The sequence below is a fragment of the Anabrus simplex genome, chromosome 2 (assembly GCF_040414725.1).
Source record: "Anabrus simplex isolate iqAnaSimp1 chromosome 2, ASM4041472v1, whole genome shotgun sequence".
In the NCBI taxonomy this organism is placed as follows: domain Eukaryota; kingdom Metazoa; phylum Arthropoda; class Insecta; order Orthoptera; family Tettigoniidae; genus Anabrus; species Anabrus simplex.
Window position 1 is genome coordinate 559,068,307 of NC_090266.1, and position 21,050 is coordinate 559,089,356.

Here is a 21,050-nt window from a genome sequence, read left to right on the forward strand (position 1 = left end):
TGCGATAGTTTCATTTTTAAAGATTTTCATGAAAACACAAGTCTGTGGAATCTATCCCTCCTAAGACATCTCACAGTAATGGAATCCAATAGCTTAAAATCTACATCTTAGCATTAAAAGGAATACAATTTTCCAACAGTTGTCAGCAACTGACAGAAACATTTTCATCCTCTCAAGTTCTGTACCCTATATTTGTACTAATAGAACACAAATTTCTTTGCATGAAGCCATTTATTAATTTTAAAAAAGCCTAAGTATTTTCCCCCTTTAATCATCACTTCTTAAGGAGAATTATTGATAGAGAAGACTTACCTCAAAATCAAATATTACATCTTTGTCAGAATACTGATATACATAGGTGAGGTTTCCAGGCTTGACTAGATGTACTGTGTAGGTTAGTGTAGCTGCACAAGGTCCACCAAGTGAGGCAAGAAACTCTCCCCTGGTATGCCACCCATACCTGGAAGAAGACACAGATGGTAATAGTTACAATGTTGCACATGAATGAGGAACACTCAGTCAGCTGACAACGTACCGTAAGGAAAGAAGTTACCTTAGGGGGACCGGCCAGAAGGTAAGCATTTTGATTGTTCCTTTGACACTCCACCACCGTATATTCACAAGGTTTTTCTAAACAATTTTTCTTTCCTTTTGTTACAGACTCCATTCAACACCTTAAAACTGTATAACAAAAACTTAACCTCAACTTCGGTTATTCTCAAGGAGTTTTCCCCGGTCATTGTATTTTAAACTTTACATTTTGAAATTTGTAAGTCTATCTTCAAGATATTTAAAGTTCATATTTCTCCAGAATTTTCAAGAAAGAAGATCCCTTACATACGGATTTTATCTCAAGCTTGAACAGTGAATTTTTGAGTGTTTTGGCTCAACATGAAGAAACATTTATATCATCATCATCATCATCATCATCATCATCATCATCATCATCATCATCATCATCATCATCATCATCTCCATCATCATAAGTGTTTTTATTTTGTTTGTGCTAATTTTTGCATCCCCTTTTTTTAGCTGGAGATGTTCCACATTAAGAACGAACCATGTACTGTTTAAATAATGTAACTTGATTTTAAGCTGGAACGTGTTTTATAATTACATAGACTAGCAGTAAAAGCAAATAAGTATTGAAGGTGGGATTCTTCCTTCAAACTAATTAGTTGAGTTGATGCCAGTATGGGACAAAAATGAGATTTATAAGTTGTATCTTCTGATCAGTTAAAAATATACCGTAGTCATTCTATTTTCAAATTCTTCAATAGTATTAAGGGGCTCATAAAGCACTGTCCAGTTTGTCTCCATCATGTACCTATTTACCAAGAAACTGGTAGCAACGTTGTTTTTAAAGGGAACTATACTAATTTCATCCAATAGCTCAGAAGGAAAGAGAACAGAAGCTTTTGGAATGTGGTGTTACAGAAACGTGCTGAAGGCGACATGAGTAGATCGAATCATGAATGAAGATATACTGAATCAAACTGGTGAGAGGAGATCAATAAAGCTAACTTTGATGAGATCGAGAGAGAGAATTATAGGACACATTTTAAGACACCCAGAACTTGTTCAGTTGGTTTTTGAGGGAAGTGTAGGCTGAAAGAACGGTAGGAGTAAATCAAGCTAGGAATATGACAAGCAGATTACAGCGGATGTAGGATGCAGTAGTTAAGTAGAAAGGAAAAGGTTAGCACAGGATAGGGTTGCATGAAGAACTGCATCCAACCAGTCTATGGATTGATGACTCAAACAACAACAACAACAACAACAACAACAACGAATCGAGCGACAAGTTCAATGATGTGCTTAATTTGCAAAACTGACGTGTACTTTCGGATGTACTGTATTAAAGGGATTCATATACATAAGCATGAGAGAGAAAGCGATGCTCCATTCACTGTAATGTTGAGGACATGCTGCCAGACTCATGCCATGTTGATAAACACATCATAGGATATAATCATAGGATATAAACTTCATGGTTTTGATCCATATTGAATTGTGATCACAATATTAATTATTAAGTTAATGTCATATGGTTCACCTTTTCAGTCTTAAAATCTTAATGTTAATTGTGTGTTTGTACATTAGTTTTCTTGTCAATTGTGTGTTTGTACATTTGTTTAGTTATTAGATGTATTATGGTACATTAAGGCTGAAGGCCAAAACTAGTCTCTAGTTTAGTAATGTAATTCAATAAAATTGCATAATATAGCAGGTATTGAAAAAGTCGGACCATATGACATTAATTTTATAATTATTATTGATAAACACATACCTCGCCCTTATCTCGAGCGGGCTTGGAAGAAACAACAGTATGATCTGCAGAATTTCGGAGTAGAAATCTTTTGTTTCATTGACGTTGAAACGAAAAGGGACATGATAACCCAATGAAATTGCTTTATTGTCCTTCTCATGGGTACACAGTACATGAAATTAAATACACTAGCCCTACTGTACTTCAAAATCAAATGAATGACATTGGAAAGGAAGGATGTAAAATTCAATGGAGAATGTTAATGTTAGGTTCTTTAGTCCTCCGTAATGCAAACATGCAAAATCGATGTACCTTCGCAGCAGGTAGTGGTTAAGTTGAGAATTGCCGCTGGTACGCTAACGTACTCTGCTGTTTACACAAAATTGTTCAGGTATTTTTATTTATTGGAGCATTGTTTCATTCTCCCCCTTTTCAACCAGTACGATAGTGCAGGGAAATGTACAGTGACTCAAAAAGTCCAGGTGAACCTTTGAAACGAAGAGTGGCTCCGTATAAGTTATATAAATTTAACTTTCTTCTTCTTATTTATCTGGTTACCCTCCAGGGTTGGTTTTTCCCTCAGACTCAGTGGTGTATCCCACCTCTACCGCCTCAAGGACAGTGTCCTGGAGCTTCAGACACTGGGTCGAGGGATACAACTGGGGAAGATGACCAGTGCCTCGCCCAGGCGGCCTCACTTGCTATACTGAACAAGGGCCTTGTGGGGGATGGGAAGATTTGAAGGGATAGACAAGGAAGACGGAAGGAAGCGGCCGTGGCATTCGCCTGGCGGAGAAGTGGGAAACTACGGAAAACCACTTCGAGGATGGCTGAGGTTGACCTCCCGAGGCTGAGTGGACCCCGTTCCAGCCCTCGTACCACTTTTCAAATTTCGTTGCAGAGCCGGGAATCGAACCCGGGACTCCGGGGATAGCAGCTAATCACACTAATCACGCTAACCACTACAGCACAGAGGCGGACATTAGTATCAATATTTGGTTTCAGCATTTGCTGTATATAGCTAGTTATATGAGTTTAGTTTATGTAAGAACCTGTAATTAATATTATATCATTTATTATTAATGATTATGTATTAGGCCTATGTATTAACGATTTGTAATCCACTATATAACGAGCTCGATAGCTGCAGTCGCTTAAGTGCGGCCAGTATCCAGTATTCGGGAGATAGCAGGTTCGAACCCCACTGTCGGCAGCCCTGAAAATGGTTTTCCGTGGTTTCCCATTTTCACACCAGTTTTCACACTCAGTTGACCTCCCGAGGCTGAGTGGACCCCGTTCCACCAGCCCTCGTACCACTTTTCAAATTTCGTTGCAGAGCCGGGAATCGAACCCGAGCCTCTGGGGGTGGCAGCTAATCACACTAACCACTACACCACAGAGGTGGACGACAGATATTTCACTCTACCAAAAATGTGGTATGTGCCTTGAACGATCTATTGGCTCATAATTACAACTCTGTTCGGCGAAATACGTGTAATAAAAGGCAGGCGGCTATTCGGAAATTCCTGCTCGGACCATCTGCTACATCATCATCTGTTTACCCACCAGGTTCGGTTTTTCCCTCGGACTTAGCGAGGGATCCCACCTCTACCGCCTCAAGGGCAGTGTCCTGGAGCTACAGACTCTTGGTCGGGGGATACAACTGGGGAGTATGACCAGTACCACGCCCAGGCGGCCTCACCTGCTATGCTGAACAGGGGCCTTGTGGAGGGATGGGAAGATTGGAAGGGATAGGCAAGGAAGAGGGAAGGAAGCGGCCGTGGCCTTAAGTTAGGTACCATCCCGGCATTCGCCTGGAGGAGAAGTGGGAAACCACGGAAAACCACTTCCAGGATGGCTGAGGTAGGAATCGAACCCACCTCTACTCAGTTGACCTCCCGAGGCTGAGTGGACCCCGTTCCAGCCCTCGTACCACTTTTCAAATTTCGTGGCAGAGCCGGGAATCGAACCCGGGCCTCCGGGGGTGGCAGCTAATCACGCTAACCACTACACCACAGAGGCGGACACCATCTGCTACATTCCGACCAAATTCTCCAAAGATTAAAATTATGCCTGTGTATTAATAGGCTTTCTGATAAATTGGAGGCAACGGGTACCGTGGTGTGGTGGACTAACCACAGAAATGTTGACACATGTTGTATTGGGAAGTCGGTTCGAATGCCACGAGCATATTTTTATTTACATTTTAAACTTTGAGGATCAAATAAGAGGCCATTCGTGGCACATTTGACCAATAGCAGGCATGTTGAACGTGTAGTGGCCTGACACTTAGTGTAGCTTAGCTGTCCTGGTCATTTCTTCGCTATATATTCAACAGATGAGTATGTTGACGTGCTCCTCATCTACGGTCAAGCAAGACAGAACGCACAGGAAGCACACCGACTGTACCAAGAAAGATATCCACACAGACAACAACCAAACGCAAATACGTTTAGGAGGGTGGAGCAACGTTTGCGTACTATTCCTGTGAGAGAGGAACCAGTTACGTCCGGTGAAACTGTTGAGATGGTTTTGGACACTTTCCGGAAGAATCCTCACGCGAATACCTGGGCAGGAGCACAACAGGCCAACATCAGCCATCTGTTGTAAGGATATTGCATTCCAGTTTTTTCGTCTGTATCACCTGCAACTACATCAAGAACTCCACGGACGAGATTTCGAAACTCGTGTTGATTTCTGTGCGTGGATACTGACACAAGTGGCAAATGATCCAGCGTTTGCATCTCATATTTTATTTCCGGATGAGGCACCATTTCATAAACATGGCTCCGTGAATCGTCATAATATGAACTACTGGAATGTAGAAAATCCCCACTGGGTAAGGCAGGCAGCATTTCAGGCAAGATGGGGAGTAAATGTCTGATGTGGTATACTGGGTGATGACCATGAGCGCCCATATGATAGTATCTAGGGGGGGGGGGGCCCAGACCTGGGGGTACGTAGTAATTTTAATATTTTGGAACATAAATGTCGATTTCTACTCTGCGGTAGATTAACCCACGGCATCCCCTGCCTGTTGGTGGTAGACGGTACTACGGCTTTTACGTAATAATGACTTTTAAGTCATTTTCTTGAAAGGAAAACACGTGACTACAGTAGAGTTTTGCCATTCCCTGAGAGCTAGAGGGGGGCCGCGGCCCCACCTTGCCCCCCGGGTATGGGCGCCTTGGTGATGACCTGACTGGACCATATTTCTTTGAGGATCATTTGACAGGAGCCCGATACCAACAGTTTCTTCAAGACCAACTACCATTGCTGCTACAGGATGTGCCCCTGGGTGAGCGTGTAACCATGCGGTATCAACACGATGGAGCACACCCCCACATGTTAGCAGATGTTCGAAACTACCTGAATGTTACACATCCCGGTCGATAGATAGGAAGGAGAGGATCTTTCACCTGGCCTGCTAGATCGCCCGATTTGACACCACTCAACTTCTTCCTATGGAACTATTTGAAGGATGTAGTGTACGCTCAGAGCCGGAAAATCCTGAGAGCCTTCGAAACCTTATTACGGAAGCCTGTGAATCAGTAGTACCTACAATGCTACAAAGAGCCCGTATGGCAGTTTAACGGCATGCTAAACATGGCGGAAGTGTGTGATATATTAAGTGACGAAAAAACAAATTTATGTGAGTAATATCCACAATTCTTCAGGAAGATACTGCAGATCAGTAACGTTAATAACTCAGGAAACCATTAAAACAAAACCGAATTAGCACTCAAACAGCTACAACTAAATAAATAAGATAAACAACATCATGGTGTTCGTGGGCTCCCCGTGTGGGAAGAAAATAAAAAACAATCAACAGGCTGTACGCTGTGATGGTAAATGCGAACGTTGGTTCCACGTAACATGTGTAAAAATGAACAAGGAAACTCTCCAACATTTCCGTAAGGAAGAACAATTCCAATGGTCGTGTAAACGTGAAGACTGCATTGCACAACCTAACATAAATGAGGTTATGGCGAACTTTTCCAAACAACTTGAAGAGTCCCTCAAAGTACTAACGAAAGAAAACAAAGAATTACGGAAATTAGCAACCTTTCTTTCCGAAAAATATGATGACCTCAAGAACGAACTAGACACTTTGAGGAAAGATAAGAAAAATGAGGACATTGCGACAACGGCGGCCGTGAACGAGCTAGAAGTCTTGAAGCAGTATCAACGCAAAAACAATTTACTAGTGTATGGAGTTCCTGCTGAAAAGGATGAAAAAGTTTTCCAGAAAGTAACTGAAGTTGGCAAGGCGCTGGGAGTCGATATAAAGCCCGAAGATATTGACGCTGCACACAGACTTCCATCCACGAAACCTGGACCACAACCTATCATCGTGAAGCTTGTTAGTCGATGGAAGAAAGAAGAAATCCTCAGTAGCAGACGACAAAAATAGACACTAAAAACGAACGAAAACGGATATAGTTCGGCAAACAACATCTATATCAACGAGCACTTAACGCCTAGGAATGAGACCCTCGCCAAAAAATGCCGCGAGCTACGGCAACGGGGGAAATATTTGGCACATGGGTCAGGGACTGTAAAGTGTATATCCGTAAGTTCCAGGACGGTCCTTCGAGGCTAGTGACAAACCCTGAAGTTCTGCATGAACTTGCTCACTTCAGCTGATCTAGAAACAACGAGGTAACCTTTCCTTGTGTTGTACCCGCTTCAATTCCAAGCTTTCTTTTCTTAATTTCAAATTTTTGTCCTTACATAACCAAACCTGGATCCTGAAAACAAATTTCTTAAACTAGACGAATTTAAATGTGAAACCCTAAATAATTATATTAAAGATAGAGTTTTAGAAAGTAGATCATGTGATTTGAAAGGCTTACACATAGATGCACGAAGCATGAAAAATAAATTTGATGACATCAAAATTATCTTAGATCAGATAAAAGAAGTAGATATTCTTGCAATCTCTGAAAATTGGTTAACCAACAAACTAACCCACGCTTTTGAAATAAAAAACTACACTTCTCATCATGTGGTAAGGGAGCAGATAGGTGAGGATCTTTCGCTTTATGTTTCAAACAAATGGAAAAGCAATGTCATAAATGAAATAAATAAATCTCATAGCATACTGCAAGTCATGATTACAAAAGGAAATCAAAGATGTGAAATCATTACCATTTATAACCCACAGGAAAGTAACTCGCCAAGTTTTATGTTTGATCTAGAAAATATCCTAAATAGTAGTTCAGGGCATACTTCAATAATACTTGGAGATACAAATATAGACTTGCTTTCAACCTCCAGAAACAGAATTTTGTATGACAATTTAATAACAACTTACGGCTATATAATATCTAGAGTAACGAAAACAACCTCCACATTAATTGATCACATACTTGCCACAAATAGTAGTAAAAAATGTCATGTATTCAATATAACAAATAACTTAAGTGATCACTACCTACTGGTATGTGAAATTTCTAGTGAAAAATCAGTTCCAGTAGTACCAATAGTCAAAGATAGTGGTAAGCAATTTGTAAATTCCAACAAATTAAATCAGTATATCCTACAAAATAAATTTAACTGTGAGGAAATGGATATAAACACTTATTATAATAAATTTATTGAGTATATTAGCACAGGAATTCAAACCAGATCAATTTCAATAAAAAGAATGAACCCCAAAGACATTCCCCTAAAACCTTGGGTTACCCAAGAATTACTAACACTGATTCACATCAAAGACTCACTGTTTTCAAAAACTAAAGTAAAAACCCCTCTGCAGAAGTAATTGAAGAATACAAAAGAATCAGTAATAAAATAACCAAATTGAAGAGAGAGTTACAAAAAAGGCATTATGAACACAGATTACAGAATTGCAAAAACCAAAAAGAAACATGGTATGTAGTCAATGAAGTGTTAAATAGGAAGCTTGGACACAAACATCTGGTGGTAAATGATGTCAGCATTACAAACACAGAGGATATATGCAATAATCTAAATGAACTATACGTTAACGTAGCTGAAAATATAAGTAAAGGTCTTCCTGAAGTTGAACAAGTTCATGGCAGCACAACAGCTGAAAGTCAAACTAATAGTATTTTCATGTTTCCAACTGATGAATGTGAAGTGCTCAAAATTATCACTTCTCTAAAGAAATAAAAATAATTTAACAGAAGATAAAAAACCAATGTCATGTTAAAAAACCTGTGTTAAAAGTTTAGTGGCATATTGTGGAAATTATTAACCGTTTAATTCTCAGTAGAGAAATACCCCAATTACTCAAATGTGCCAGAATTGTACCTATTTTTAAATCAGGAGATAACACAGATCCATCCAATTACAGACCAATTAGTATATTATCTGCAATTGGAAAACTCATAGAAATGGTAGTAAAAATTAGATTGGTAAATTTTCTGTGTAAAACTAATTACTTTTCCAATAATCAATATGGGTTTTTCCCAAATAGAAGAACTGATAATGCTGTATTTGATACAGTAATAGATGTTCAAAAGACCTTAGATGAAAATAAATTAGTAGCAGGGCTACTCATAGATTTTTAAAAAAACATTTGACCTGGTTGACCACAAAATATTTCTGAACAAGTTAAAATTAGCAGGAATTAGGGGTTTAGCACACAAATGGTTCCAAAATTATTTATCAAACCGAATACAATATGTGATGATTAACGATACTAAAAGTTCTAAGCAGCAAACAAAAACGGCAGTACCGCAGGGCTCAGTACTAGGTCCTATTCTATTTTTGATTTATATTAATGACATACAATCTTTAACACTAAAGGGAAAATGCAAAGTATTTGCCGGTGATATCTTAATAACTTACAAAGGACTATGTGAAACGCAAATTATGGAAGATATAAATTGTGACTTGGACAAGTTATCGGACTGGGCTTTATCTCAAAAAAGATCATAAATATGACTAAAACAAAATACTTAATCTTTCATAAAACAGCCCATAAGATCACAGCGGCTAACACTGTTACCCTAAAGGACCAAGTAATAGAGCGAGTCAACTCAGCTAAGTATCTTGGTATAATATTAGACTCAACACTTTCCTGGAAAAGCCATATTGATTATGTAATCAGCCAAATTACCCCTTTGATAGGAATAATGCACAGATTAAGATACAGTAATTTTTCTCATCAGCAATTGAAGGGTATATATTATGCAATGATCCACCCACATCTAACATACACAAGCTTTATTTGGGGAAGATGTAGGAAATATTACATTAATAATTTGAAAATCCTACAAAAGAGAGCCATCAAAATCATGTATGGATTCCCCTTCCTCAAACCATCACATGAAGTTTTTTCAGAGTCAAATATTCTGCCATTCCATAAACAAATTGCATTTTCATCAGCAGTCTTTATGTATAAGCTAGACAGGAAATTAACCCATTCTACTGTAAACTTCTCCCATTTTAGTGAAATTCATGGATATGAAACTAGAGTATCATTAAGGATATATCCCTCTCACTCTAATTCAGTAAAGTATGGAGTGAAAGGCATAGAATCATCAAAGTTTAGGGAATATAATATGTTGCCACCTGTTATAAAGAACTCTAAGTCGGTTATATGTTTTAAGAAAAAACTGAAGGAATATTACTCTTTTACAGATATCTTAATATAATCTCTGTATAACTTGCTTTATTTAATACAATAATATATATATTGTCCATATTTAATATATTACAGCCATGCAATATCTAAATATACTTCTGAAAAACTATAATCCTAACATGTAAAAAAAGCAATGTCTTAGTAATCCAAAAATGTTCTTGTCACTTTACAGAAAAAGCTATTGTATATGAAATGTAATTATTGTGTCGCCTTAAAAAGTATGTACTGTATTGTCCCTATCACGAGCCAGAGTCTCATGGGACCCTTTGTCACCAATACATAATACAAAAAATAATAATACTGCAGAAGGCCGTCTGTTCGAACACTTACTCCGCTAACAGGCTGTTGCGCAGTCAAGCGGATTCAAATCCCCAAATCCCCAAATCCTCGTCCAGCCCTGCTTATGAAACATCCGCATAAACAGCCCTAATGCCTGTCAGAGCCCGCACTTCTCTGGTTCGAATCTCTGTTCATTCCTTCAATAAAAATTGAGTGATAAAATAGGCGGAGTAAGAGGAAAGATAGGAGCTGAGGTTAATTTCTCCACTGCGTCCTGTAGATCGTTAGCAGATAGGTCTAAATTACTGAGGCTGCTTGGAAACCTACAGATTCCTTGGCGAAATAACTTCGGAGAAGTGCCAGTAATAAAATAAATAAATAAATAAATAAATAAATAAATAAATAAATAAATAAATAAATAAATAAATAAATAAATAAATAAATAAATAAATAAATAAATAAATAAATAAGTTAATTAATTAAGTAACCCATGACATAAGGGCATTCGGATACACTGGCTCTGTGGATGATTCTCGAAGTACAAAATGCGAATAAAATTTACAGTCTAAAGTGGGATTCGAACCCATCTACCAAACACAGCCGTATTGACAGTATCTCACTTCACCTATGACACCACGATGACTCGGGCGAGAAGATTTCCAGAAAGCCTACTGGATGGACTACTACTTTCGCTTCACAAATGCACATTAGTTTTCTATCAATATGCCATCGCTTTTAGCGTTTATTTCATACACTACTGAAAGCTCTTGATTGGCACGTACTTTTTACATAACCGTATGACAGTTTGATGCATTGTGCAAATGCCTGTCGCAAACGGTACATGTTTTTGCAAAGGTAATGGTGCAGTGCGTGATTAAAGGCGATTATTGCTTGGTACACGGCAAAGGAGAATAGACCATAACGACAGCAGTGTCGTTCTGTGGGATGCCAACAGCATAAAACGTCAGACTCGGCTGACTCACCCGGTATGTAAGTTACTCTTAAATTAAAGGCCAATCTTTCCCTGCCGTGGTAGCTCAAGCGGCTAGGTGTTAGTGTGTTTAGTGTCAGGGCCCGCACTTCTCTGGTTTGAATCTCTATTCATTCCTTCGATAAAAAGTTGAGTGAAAAAAGGCGGAGTTAGAGGAAAGAGAGGAGGTGAGGTTAATTTCTCCATTGCGTCCTGTAGATCATTAGCAGATAGGTCTAAATTACCGAGGCTGCTTGGAAACCTACAGATTCCTTGGCGAAATAACTTTGGAGAAGTGGCCACTTCGAGAAAAGGAAAGAATAAAGTGTGAATATGTGATAACCTCTGGCGTTGATGCAAAGTCTCGTAAGTGCATGAATGCGAAGTAAAAAACCACTTGGGTGCGACGAGGATTATAAAACCAGCGCTGGCTTCGAAAACACCCAAGGGGTTTCTCCGTTGAATCGGAGTTCTGCAATGTTTTTCCTAATGCTCGCTGTTATCCCTTATCTCTTATCACTTCCGGTTAACCACACATGTGCTCCGCTCACATATCAGCTAATTACAAAAGAGAAATTTCATGGCTCGCGAACTGTTATCTCAAAAATGATAATTTATTATCACTTATGTGTATACCAATATCCGCAGCACACCAGTTCGGTTCTAAAAGCAAGTAAAAACTTCTAATGCCTATAACTGAACTATTTATGGACCGATCTTAATGAAACAAAGTTTATTGAACTTTATATTAATAAGCGCATTATATTAAAGAATAAAACTATTATATCAAAATTATTATTTTCATGATATCTAAGCAATTTATTTTAAAAACAGACGGTAACTCAATAAATTCTTTTAGCCTTTTATTCATTTATTATTAACAATTTTCAGTAACTATTCCATGTTTAATGTCATAGGTTAAATTCTTTTTCACCCCACATAATTATATATAATAAGCAAGTGTGTTATCAGGAATATTAGCATTAAATATCGCACAAAGTTTCGTAGTAGTTTTCTGAGTCGTTAACACATTTCTTCTTCTAATCATGTTGATAACACAAATAGAGTAATAATTAATGAACTGAAATTTTAAAAAATGGCGGACAAGATTACTGCACGAGTAGGAGGTGCCCTGAAAAGTTTAGGGAATATCGCGGAAATAGGAGGTTATCAAAAAAGAGATGAAAGAAGTTATTCTAAAGTGGTAAGTGTCATTAGAAACTGTTTCATTGATATGGAAACCGTTCTATACGTTAGGAATGATGACATTGAGAATACCCGAAAAGAGGTTAGGAGAGGTAAAATTATTGAGATGCAAGGAGAAGACAACTCATCTACAGGAAAAGTAGCGCCTCTGTCAACATCATGGAGCAACAAACTAACGGCAATCAACGTCTATTGACTTCTGATGGTCACCTGTCTCAGACGCAATATTCAACTAATTCAACCAACTCGATACAGATGACATCACCTATGCAATACATAAACACAATTCAAAAGACGACATAACATGCATAAAAAGGAGGTACAATTTATAATGGACTTTATATCAAATACCTCAAGTACACATAGAAGATAAAGTTAATCAAAGTCTAAACAAAATGCATTGACAATAACTGATATAAACACACGAAATGTTAATGAGAATCCATTTCATGCAAGCAACGGGGAGAATTATCACAATATCGACCAGAGAGATTCACAAGATATAACAGCACACACACGAGGAAGCAAAAGACATTTTAATCAAGTAAAAGCCACCATTGGGACGGAAGTACTAGAAAACAATTAACTTGAATCTGCGGAAAGGAAGGCATGGCTATATTTAGGTAACCTAATGGAAAACACAACTATAGAAAATGTAAGACGTTACCTTGAGAAAAAGGAATCAAGGATAGTATAAAATGCGAAGAACTACTTACCCAGTGAGTCAAAAAGGCTTAAAATAGGATTTCTGTTCAGTTTCCTCGTGGACACACAACGACCAGATTTCTGGCCGAAAGGAGTAAGTATAAGATGATTTCATTTTCGAAATACTCGATACAGCAGTGGTACAGAATTATAATAAGTACGGAAATGTTTTACTATGGAACATCGAAGGTTTACGAAACGTGATACCATTCATCCCAACAGAAACATTAACGCTATCGTATTAACAGAAACCTTTCTTACAGAAGAATATACTATAGAAGGTTACTATGGAATCCCCTTTTTTGCTCGCCAAACCTTAGGTAGACCAGCAGGAGGTGTTTCAAACTTCTTTAAAACTTCTCTAGGATTAATAAAGGAAGTAATAAGAGATGAAAACACAGTTATAGTTAAAACAAATTATCTTACAATAATAGGCATATATGCTCAACCTCAGATGACTGTAGAAGATGTCATTGAACGAATAACATAAGCTTTAACACGAACGGTGATTGATAAACGAGTAGTTTCTGCAGGTGATCTCAATAAACGAATTGATAAACCGAGCTATAAAACAGATCTAATCCTGGATACACTAGAAGAAAGAGGATATAGCCTCATTAATAAACCAGACATGTTAACATACAGAGCACCGAATGGCACTAGCGCAGTAGACCTTGTATTATTCAGAGGAGAAGGCATAAAAGTAATAAAACAGGAAGCACTTTGGCCATCAGCAATAACACCAATAAGAAAATATATATAAGTTATAACAAATTTTGGTTTTAGTCAACCATTATATTCAATAAATTCTATAGCGACTAGAATATCTAGGAAATTAAATTTGGAAAAAAATTGAAAGAAAATTTCGGAAAAATAGAAGAAGCTGTACGTCTAATACAGTAAGGATCAAATAATAGCAGCAGTAGAACTCTGCACAACGACTTTGCAATCATGTCAAACACAAATAAAGGACAGGTAATCGCAACCATGGTTTGACAAAGAATGCTATGATGAAAGCAGGAATACCCTATCAGCACTACATCAAGCCAAAACCACAATGCAGAAACATGATTTATCATTCTACGCCCAACTAAGAAAGTTGTACAAAATGTTAATTAAACAGGAAACAGCAGACCGCATAGATCTAGATGCCAGAAGACAAGCGGAACTTGCTCAAATAGATCCTTTCATAGTACTCAGTAAACCAAGACCACCTACAATAAAAGGAATTCCTATGGACATATGGGAAAATCATTTTGGCACCATTCTAAACATCACACATAAGGACAAAGCATATTAATATTATGCTACGGAAATAATAGGAAATATCATCCCGATAACGAGACAGGAAATATATCATGCAATAACAAAAGTAAAAATAACAAGGCTTCAGGACCAGACGGCATATGTACAAAACATCTCAAATAATCTTACAAACTGATGGGAAATTGTTGGATATAATTATTCAATACATGTTTGAGTACAGGAAAATACCTGAACAATGGGGAACATCAACAATAAAAGTTCTTTTCAAAGTGAAAGGGGAAACTTGTCACCCAGACTCATACAGAGGGATAGGCCTCGGAAACACTTCCTTCAAAATACACATGGGAATTTTAAACGGCAGGCTTACTGATGAATTAAATGTCCTAATACCAGAAAACCAATTTGGTTTCAGAAAGGGAATAAGCACTTTCCATGCTGTGAACTGCTTACTAGAATATGTTCAAGATACAATAAGGCACCCAGGGAGAAAATTTTGTAGGTTTCATAGATTACAGAAAAGCTCTCGATTTAATAAACACGGAAATACCTATCCGAAAACTCAGTCTGTTGATTAGCGAAGCACACCAAATAACGAAAATACTTTCAGACCTTAAAATAACATTTCATCCAAATATCTGATAATAACACATTATTCAAGAGTTTAATTCAAACTAATGGTGTTCTACAAGTAGATCCGATTAGCCCATTACTGTTAGATATTATGACAGCAGACATTACAAGAATCATTAAGGACAGTTCAGCAATACTTCTACTCTATGCAGATGATATGGTAATAGGCTCAGAAGACAGAGAAGAGCTCCAGATGTTACTAAACAGGCTCACCCTACATGGGCCCTAGCAAATGACTTACAAATAAATCTTGACAAAACTAAACAAATGACTTTCAGAAGAGGTGGTAAGCTCTCTACGAAAGATACATTGACCCTTCGAAATAACCTCTAGAAGTAGTACCAAAATTCAAATATCTTGGAGTTACTCTTCAAACAACATTGGCATCTTTTAACAATCATATCAAAGAAAGAACAACATCAGCAATGAAAGCAATTTTCAACAATCACGAAAACTTTCAAGAGAAACAGCAATACCACTATTTAAAACAGCTATAGCACCAATAGAAACTTATGGGATCCATATAATCTGGGATAAACTTAAAATTAACGACTTGATAACGCTAGAGAAAGTTAAAGCTCGTCATATGAAACGAATCCTGGGTATCGGCAAGACAGCACCATCAAGACTGATCTATGTTTTACTAAAAGAAACTTTCTTTATAGAATACATCAGAATGAAGATAAACCTGCCAAACTCTAAGGTCTACGAGAACTTCTACGAGAACACATTTCAAATTCTAATAGAAAAACGCAGCTATATCTGAAACGACTTTTATTCAACAGACGCCATAATGACGGATGATTGGAAACAAGCAAATTACGAGCTTTGACACGTAATAACGCGATATGCAACAAATGGTTTTCATCACAAGTTCTGCCAAAATAAGAGATTGCATCATCAAATAAAAATTGTGTGTGTGAATTGCGCACTGAACACTCTGAAAGGTATCATACAAATATCTGCTGTAAAAGACAATATATCTATAACAAAACTAGGACTAGAGTAATGTAATATAGTGTTTGTATTGTGCACATTGTACGCATTTTCGTTAATAAGATAATAATCATTAATGAACTCTCGAGGATTAACAGGAGGAAACGATTTTAAAGAAGTTACATGCTTAAATTCTAAAAATTCATTATAACCTTTGAAATAAGTATTAGGAGGATTTATATTCCACATTTATTCTCGATATATCTCCTTTCTTCCATTTTTCACGTAAATATTTTGAAGTGAACGTGGTCAAACTTAGAAGAATCATGATATTGGTTACCTTTTCTATTAGTTTGACACACAACAAAATAAAATATGGCATAACAAATTGCATTGAATTGTAGTAATTTGTAATATATATTTTGAGATTCTTTTTCCACTAATGCTAGAAATTTCTTGAGTTTGTAAGTCATAGAATGATATAGGTACTTTTGGTTCTTTTAAGATTGCCGCCTTTTTCTTGCTCATAACCTGGTTCGTATTTGTTGTTGTTGTTTGAGTCATCAGTCCATAGACTGGTTTGATGCAGCTCTCCATGCCACCCTATCCTGTGCTAACCTTTTCATTTCTACGTAACTATTGCATCCTACGTCTGCTCTAATCTGCTTGTCATATTCATACCTTGGCCTACCCCTACTGTTCTTACCCCCTACACTTCCTTCAAAAACCAACTGAACAAGTCCTGGGTGTCTTAAGATGTGTCCTATCATTCTAACTCTTCTTCTCGTCAAATTTAGCCAAATAGATCTCCTCTCACCAATTCGATTCAGTATCTCTTCATTCGTGATTCGATCTATCCATCTCACCTTCAGCATTCTTCTGTAACACCACATTTCAAAAGCTTCTATTCTCTTTCTTTCTGAGCCAGTTATTGTCCATGTTTCACTTCCATACAATGCCACGCTCCACACGAACGTCTTCAAAAACATCTTTCTAATTCCGATATCAATGTTTGAAGTGAGCAAATTTCTTTTCTTAAGAAAGCTCTTCCTTGCTTGTGCTAGTCTGCATTTTATGTCCTCCTTACTTCTGCCATCGTTAGTTATTTTACTACCCAAGTAACAATATTCATCTACTTCCTTTAAGACTTCATTTCCTAATCTAATATTTCCCGCATCACCTGCCTTCGTTCGACTGCACTCCATTACTTTTGTTTTGGACTTATTTATTTTCATCTTGTACTCCTTACCCAAGACTTCATCCATACCATTCAGCAACTTCTCGAGATCTTCTGCAGTCTCAGATAAAATAACAATATCATCGGCAAATCTCAAGGTTTTGATTTCTTCTCCTTGGACTGTGATTCCCTTTCCAAATTTCTCTTTGATTTCCCTTACTGCCTGTTCTATGTAAACATTGAAAAGGAGAGGGGACAAACCGCAGCCTTGCCTCACTCCTTTCTGGATTGCTGCTTCTTTTTCAAAGCCCTCGATTCTTATCACTGCAGACTGATTTTTATACAGATTGTAGATAATTCTTCGTTCTCGGTATCTGATCCCCATCATCTTCAGAATCATAAATAGCTTGGTCCAATCAACATTATCGAATGCCTTTTCTAGATCTACGAATGCCATGTACGTGGGCTTGTCCTTCTTGATTCGATCCTCTAAGATCAGACGTAAAGTCAGGATTGCTTCACGTGTTCCTACATTTCTTCTGAAGCCAAATTGATCTTCTTCCAACTCAGCTTCAACTTGTTTTTCCATTCTTCTGTAAATAATACGTGTTAAAATTTTGCAGGCATGAGATACTAAACTAATGGTGCGGTAGTTTTCACACCTGTCAGCACCGGCTTTCTTGGGAATAGGTATAACAACATTCTTCTGAAAATCGGATGGGACTTCTCCTGTCTCATACATCTTGCACACTAAATGAAATAACCTTGCCATGCTGGTTTCTCCTAAGGCAGTCAGTAATTCAGAGGGAATGTCATCAATTCCAGGTGCCTTGTTCCTATTTAGGTCACTCACAGCACTGTCAAACTCTGACCTCAAAATTGGGTCTCCCATTTCATCAGCATCAACATCCTCTTCATGTTCCAGAACCAAATTATCTACATCTTTACCTTGATACAACTGTTGGATATGCTCCTGCCATCTTTCTGCTTTGTCTTCTTTCCCTAGAAGTGGTTTTCCATCTGAGCTCTTAATATTCATACACCTAGATTTCCTTTCTCCAAAGGTTTCCTTGATTTTCCTGTATGCAGCATCTACCTTTCCCAGGATCATACAGCCTTCGACATCCTTGCACTTCTCCTTCAGCCATTCTTCCTTAGCTATCTTGCACTTTCTATCCACTTGATTCTTTAATCGCCTGTATTCTTTTCTGCCCTCTTCATTTCTAGCATTCTTGTATTTTCGTCGTTCATCAATCAGGTCTAGTATCTCCTGAGTTATCCACTGATTCTTAGTTGATCTTTTCTTCCTTCCTAACATTTCTTCAGCAGCCCTATTGACTTCATTTTTCATGACTCTCCACTCTTCCTCTATAGTCTTTCCTTCAGCCTTTTCATTTAGTCCTTGTGCAACATGTTCCTTGAAACAATCCCTCACACTCTTTTCTTTCAACTTGTCTAGATCCCATCTTTTTGCATTCTTTCCTTTCTTCAATTTCTTCAACTTCAGATGGCATTTCATGACCAACAAGTTGTGGTCAGAGTCCACGTCTGCTCCTGGGAAAGTTTTGCAATCCAACACCTGGTTTCTGAATCTCTGCCTAATCATAATGAAGTCTATTTGATACCTTCCAGTGTCTCCAGGTCTCGTCCACGTATACAGCCGTCGTTTGTGGTGTTTGAACCAAGTATTGGCAAGGACTAAATTATGATCAGTGCAGAATTCAACCAGCCGAGTTCCTCTTTCGTTCCTTTGTCCCAATCCAAATTCTCCTACTGTACTACCTTCTCTTCCTTGGCCTACCACTGCATTCCAGTCTCCCATCACAATTAGATTCTCGTCACCTTTTACATATTGTATTAAATCTTCTATCTCCTCATATATTCTTTCGATTTCTTCATCATCCGCTGAACTAGTAGGCATATAGACCTGCACTATTGTGGTGGGCATTGGTTTGGTGTCTATCTTGACGACAATAATTCTTTCACTATGCTGGTCGTAGTAGCTTACCCGCTGTCCTATTTTCTTATTCATTATTAAACCAACTCCTGCATTTCCTCTGTTTGATTTTGTGTTGATAATTCGGTAGTCGCCTGACCAAAAATCTTGTTCTTCCTGCCAACGTACTTCACTTATGCCAACTACATCTAACTTTAGCCTATCCATCTCCCTTTTCAGATTCTCTAACCTACCACAACGATTCAAACTTCTAACATTCCACGCTCCGACTCGCAGAATGTCAGTATCCATCTTCCTGATGATCGCCCCCTCTCGTGTATTCCCCACCCGGAGATCCGAATGGGGGACTAGTTTACCTCCGGAATATTTTACCCAGGAGGAAGCCATCATCAGTACATCATTCATACAGAGAGAGCTGCATGTCCTCGGGAGTTAGTTACGGCTGTAGTTTCCCGTTGCTTTCAGCCGTGTAGCAGTATCAACACAGCTAAGCCATGTTGAGTATTATTACAAGGCCGTATCAGTCAATCATCTAGACTGCCGCCCTTGCAACTACCGAAAGGCTGCTACCCCCCTTTCGATGAACCATTCGTTAGTCTGGTCTCTCAACAGATACCCATCCGATATGGTTGCACCTGCGGCTCGGCTATCTGCATCATTGGGACACGCAAGCCTCCCCACCACGGCAAGGTCACATGGTTCGCAGAGGAGGGGTTCGTATTTAACAATTGGTATTTTTATTTCTATCGAATTTACAGTAACTTTTCTTTCGTCAGGCCGACTTCCAGCGACATTAGATTCTTCGGCATTTTGAGTGAACTATCTATATTAAGCGTCTATTGCATTTTGGCTCCAAGTAAATTTAATAGTTTAATCACCTTCCCAAATTACTTCATTATAATCTTTAAATAATCCACCGAAGTGACTTAAGGGGTATAAGACCTCATTTGACTTTTTCTGCAGTTAATAAATAAAATTACCTTCATACATTAGATTATCACTTTGAGTGGAAGTTAGGCGATAAATAAGTGTTGAGGAAATATTTGGATGATCAATTCGACAGATAGTATATCATCGCTTTTTTACAGTTACTGTTTCCCATAATTGAGTGGGAAAATTTTCAATTAGCTTCACATTTGATTTTCCTTCATAATTAGTATAATCAGTCCCATCAGCATGAGTTGCATCGGAGGTAAGATACAAATAGTTATTGTTATAAATCCAACCATCTCCAACTTTAATATATATTTCTAAATCCTTGTTAGGTATATTTAAATTATTTTTTGTTTTTTCATTGATAAGAAATCACTGCCACTGACAACCTTCTACTTCATCCATTTATTACAACAAATAATTTTTAAAACTTTTCAGGTGTTTTACAATATTTTTATTTCATCGCTGAAATTACTGTTACTTTTGCACCATTAACATCTATTAATTCATCATGTTCATTGGTTATAGTTATTTTTAAGTTTTTAATTATATCGGAGACTGAACAAAATATTGGATATTATGGTTCATAAATTATTGGTGTACCAAGTATTAAACAAGGTTTAAAAGAAGCAATAATGTTCGTTTCACGGTGAAAATTCTCAGACTTTTTTATAAACGTACCATCAGCATGGTTAAAATGGATTTTAATCATTTCGAAAGGAATTATTTGGTAAGTTGTGAGCAAAATTGAACCAATACTTTTTTCTTTATCAAAATATATTTAATAATCATTAGTTATTTCCAATCTGTTTAGAATTTTATTTTGTTCAATACTTATCTTAGGTTCTTGACTTTGAATAGCTTTTTGTAAATTTTCTACATTATATTGTCCTGGTGGAATAAGTATTTCAGTTATCGTACCTGATACTTTTTCATAGAGTAGTTTATTAATTTTTGTTGTAATATCTGGAGTTAAGAAAGTTGAATAAAATCGTATTAATCCAACTTTTTAAAATGCATCTCGCAATGGAACATTTAATCTTTTCTTTACAGATGATGTGCCACTTAATTAAAAAATTCTGTTCATTTCTTATATAATAAATA

General features: G+C 37.5%; 1 protein-coding gene across 2 annotated transcripts in view; it reads right to left on the minus strand.

Moving 5' to 3' along the window:
• Positions 1–21,050, minus strand: part of LOC136862927 (endosome/lysosome-associated apoptosis and autophagy regulator family member 2) — a 388,733-nt gene that overhangs the window by 267,315 nt on the left and 100,368 nt on the right. For both annotated transcript variants that reach the window (XM_067139216.2, XM_068225816.1), the window contains exon 4: positions 313–460. In XM_067139216.2, the coding sequence (XP_066995317.2) occupies positions 313–460 (148 nt within the window). The remainder of the gene's footprint in view (positions 1–312; positions 461–21,050) is intronic.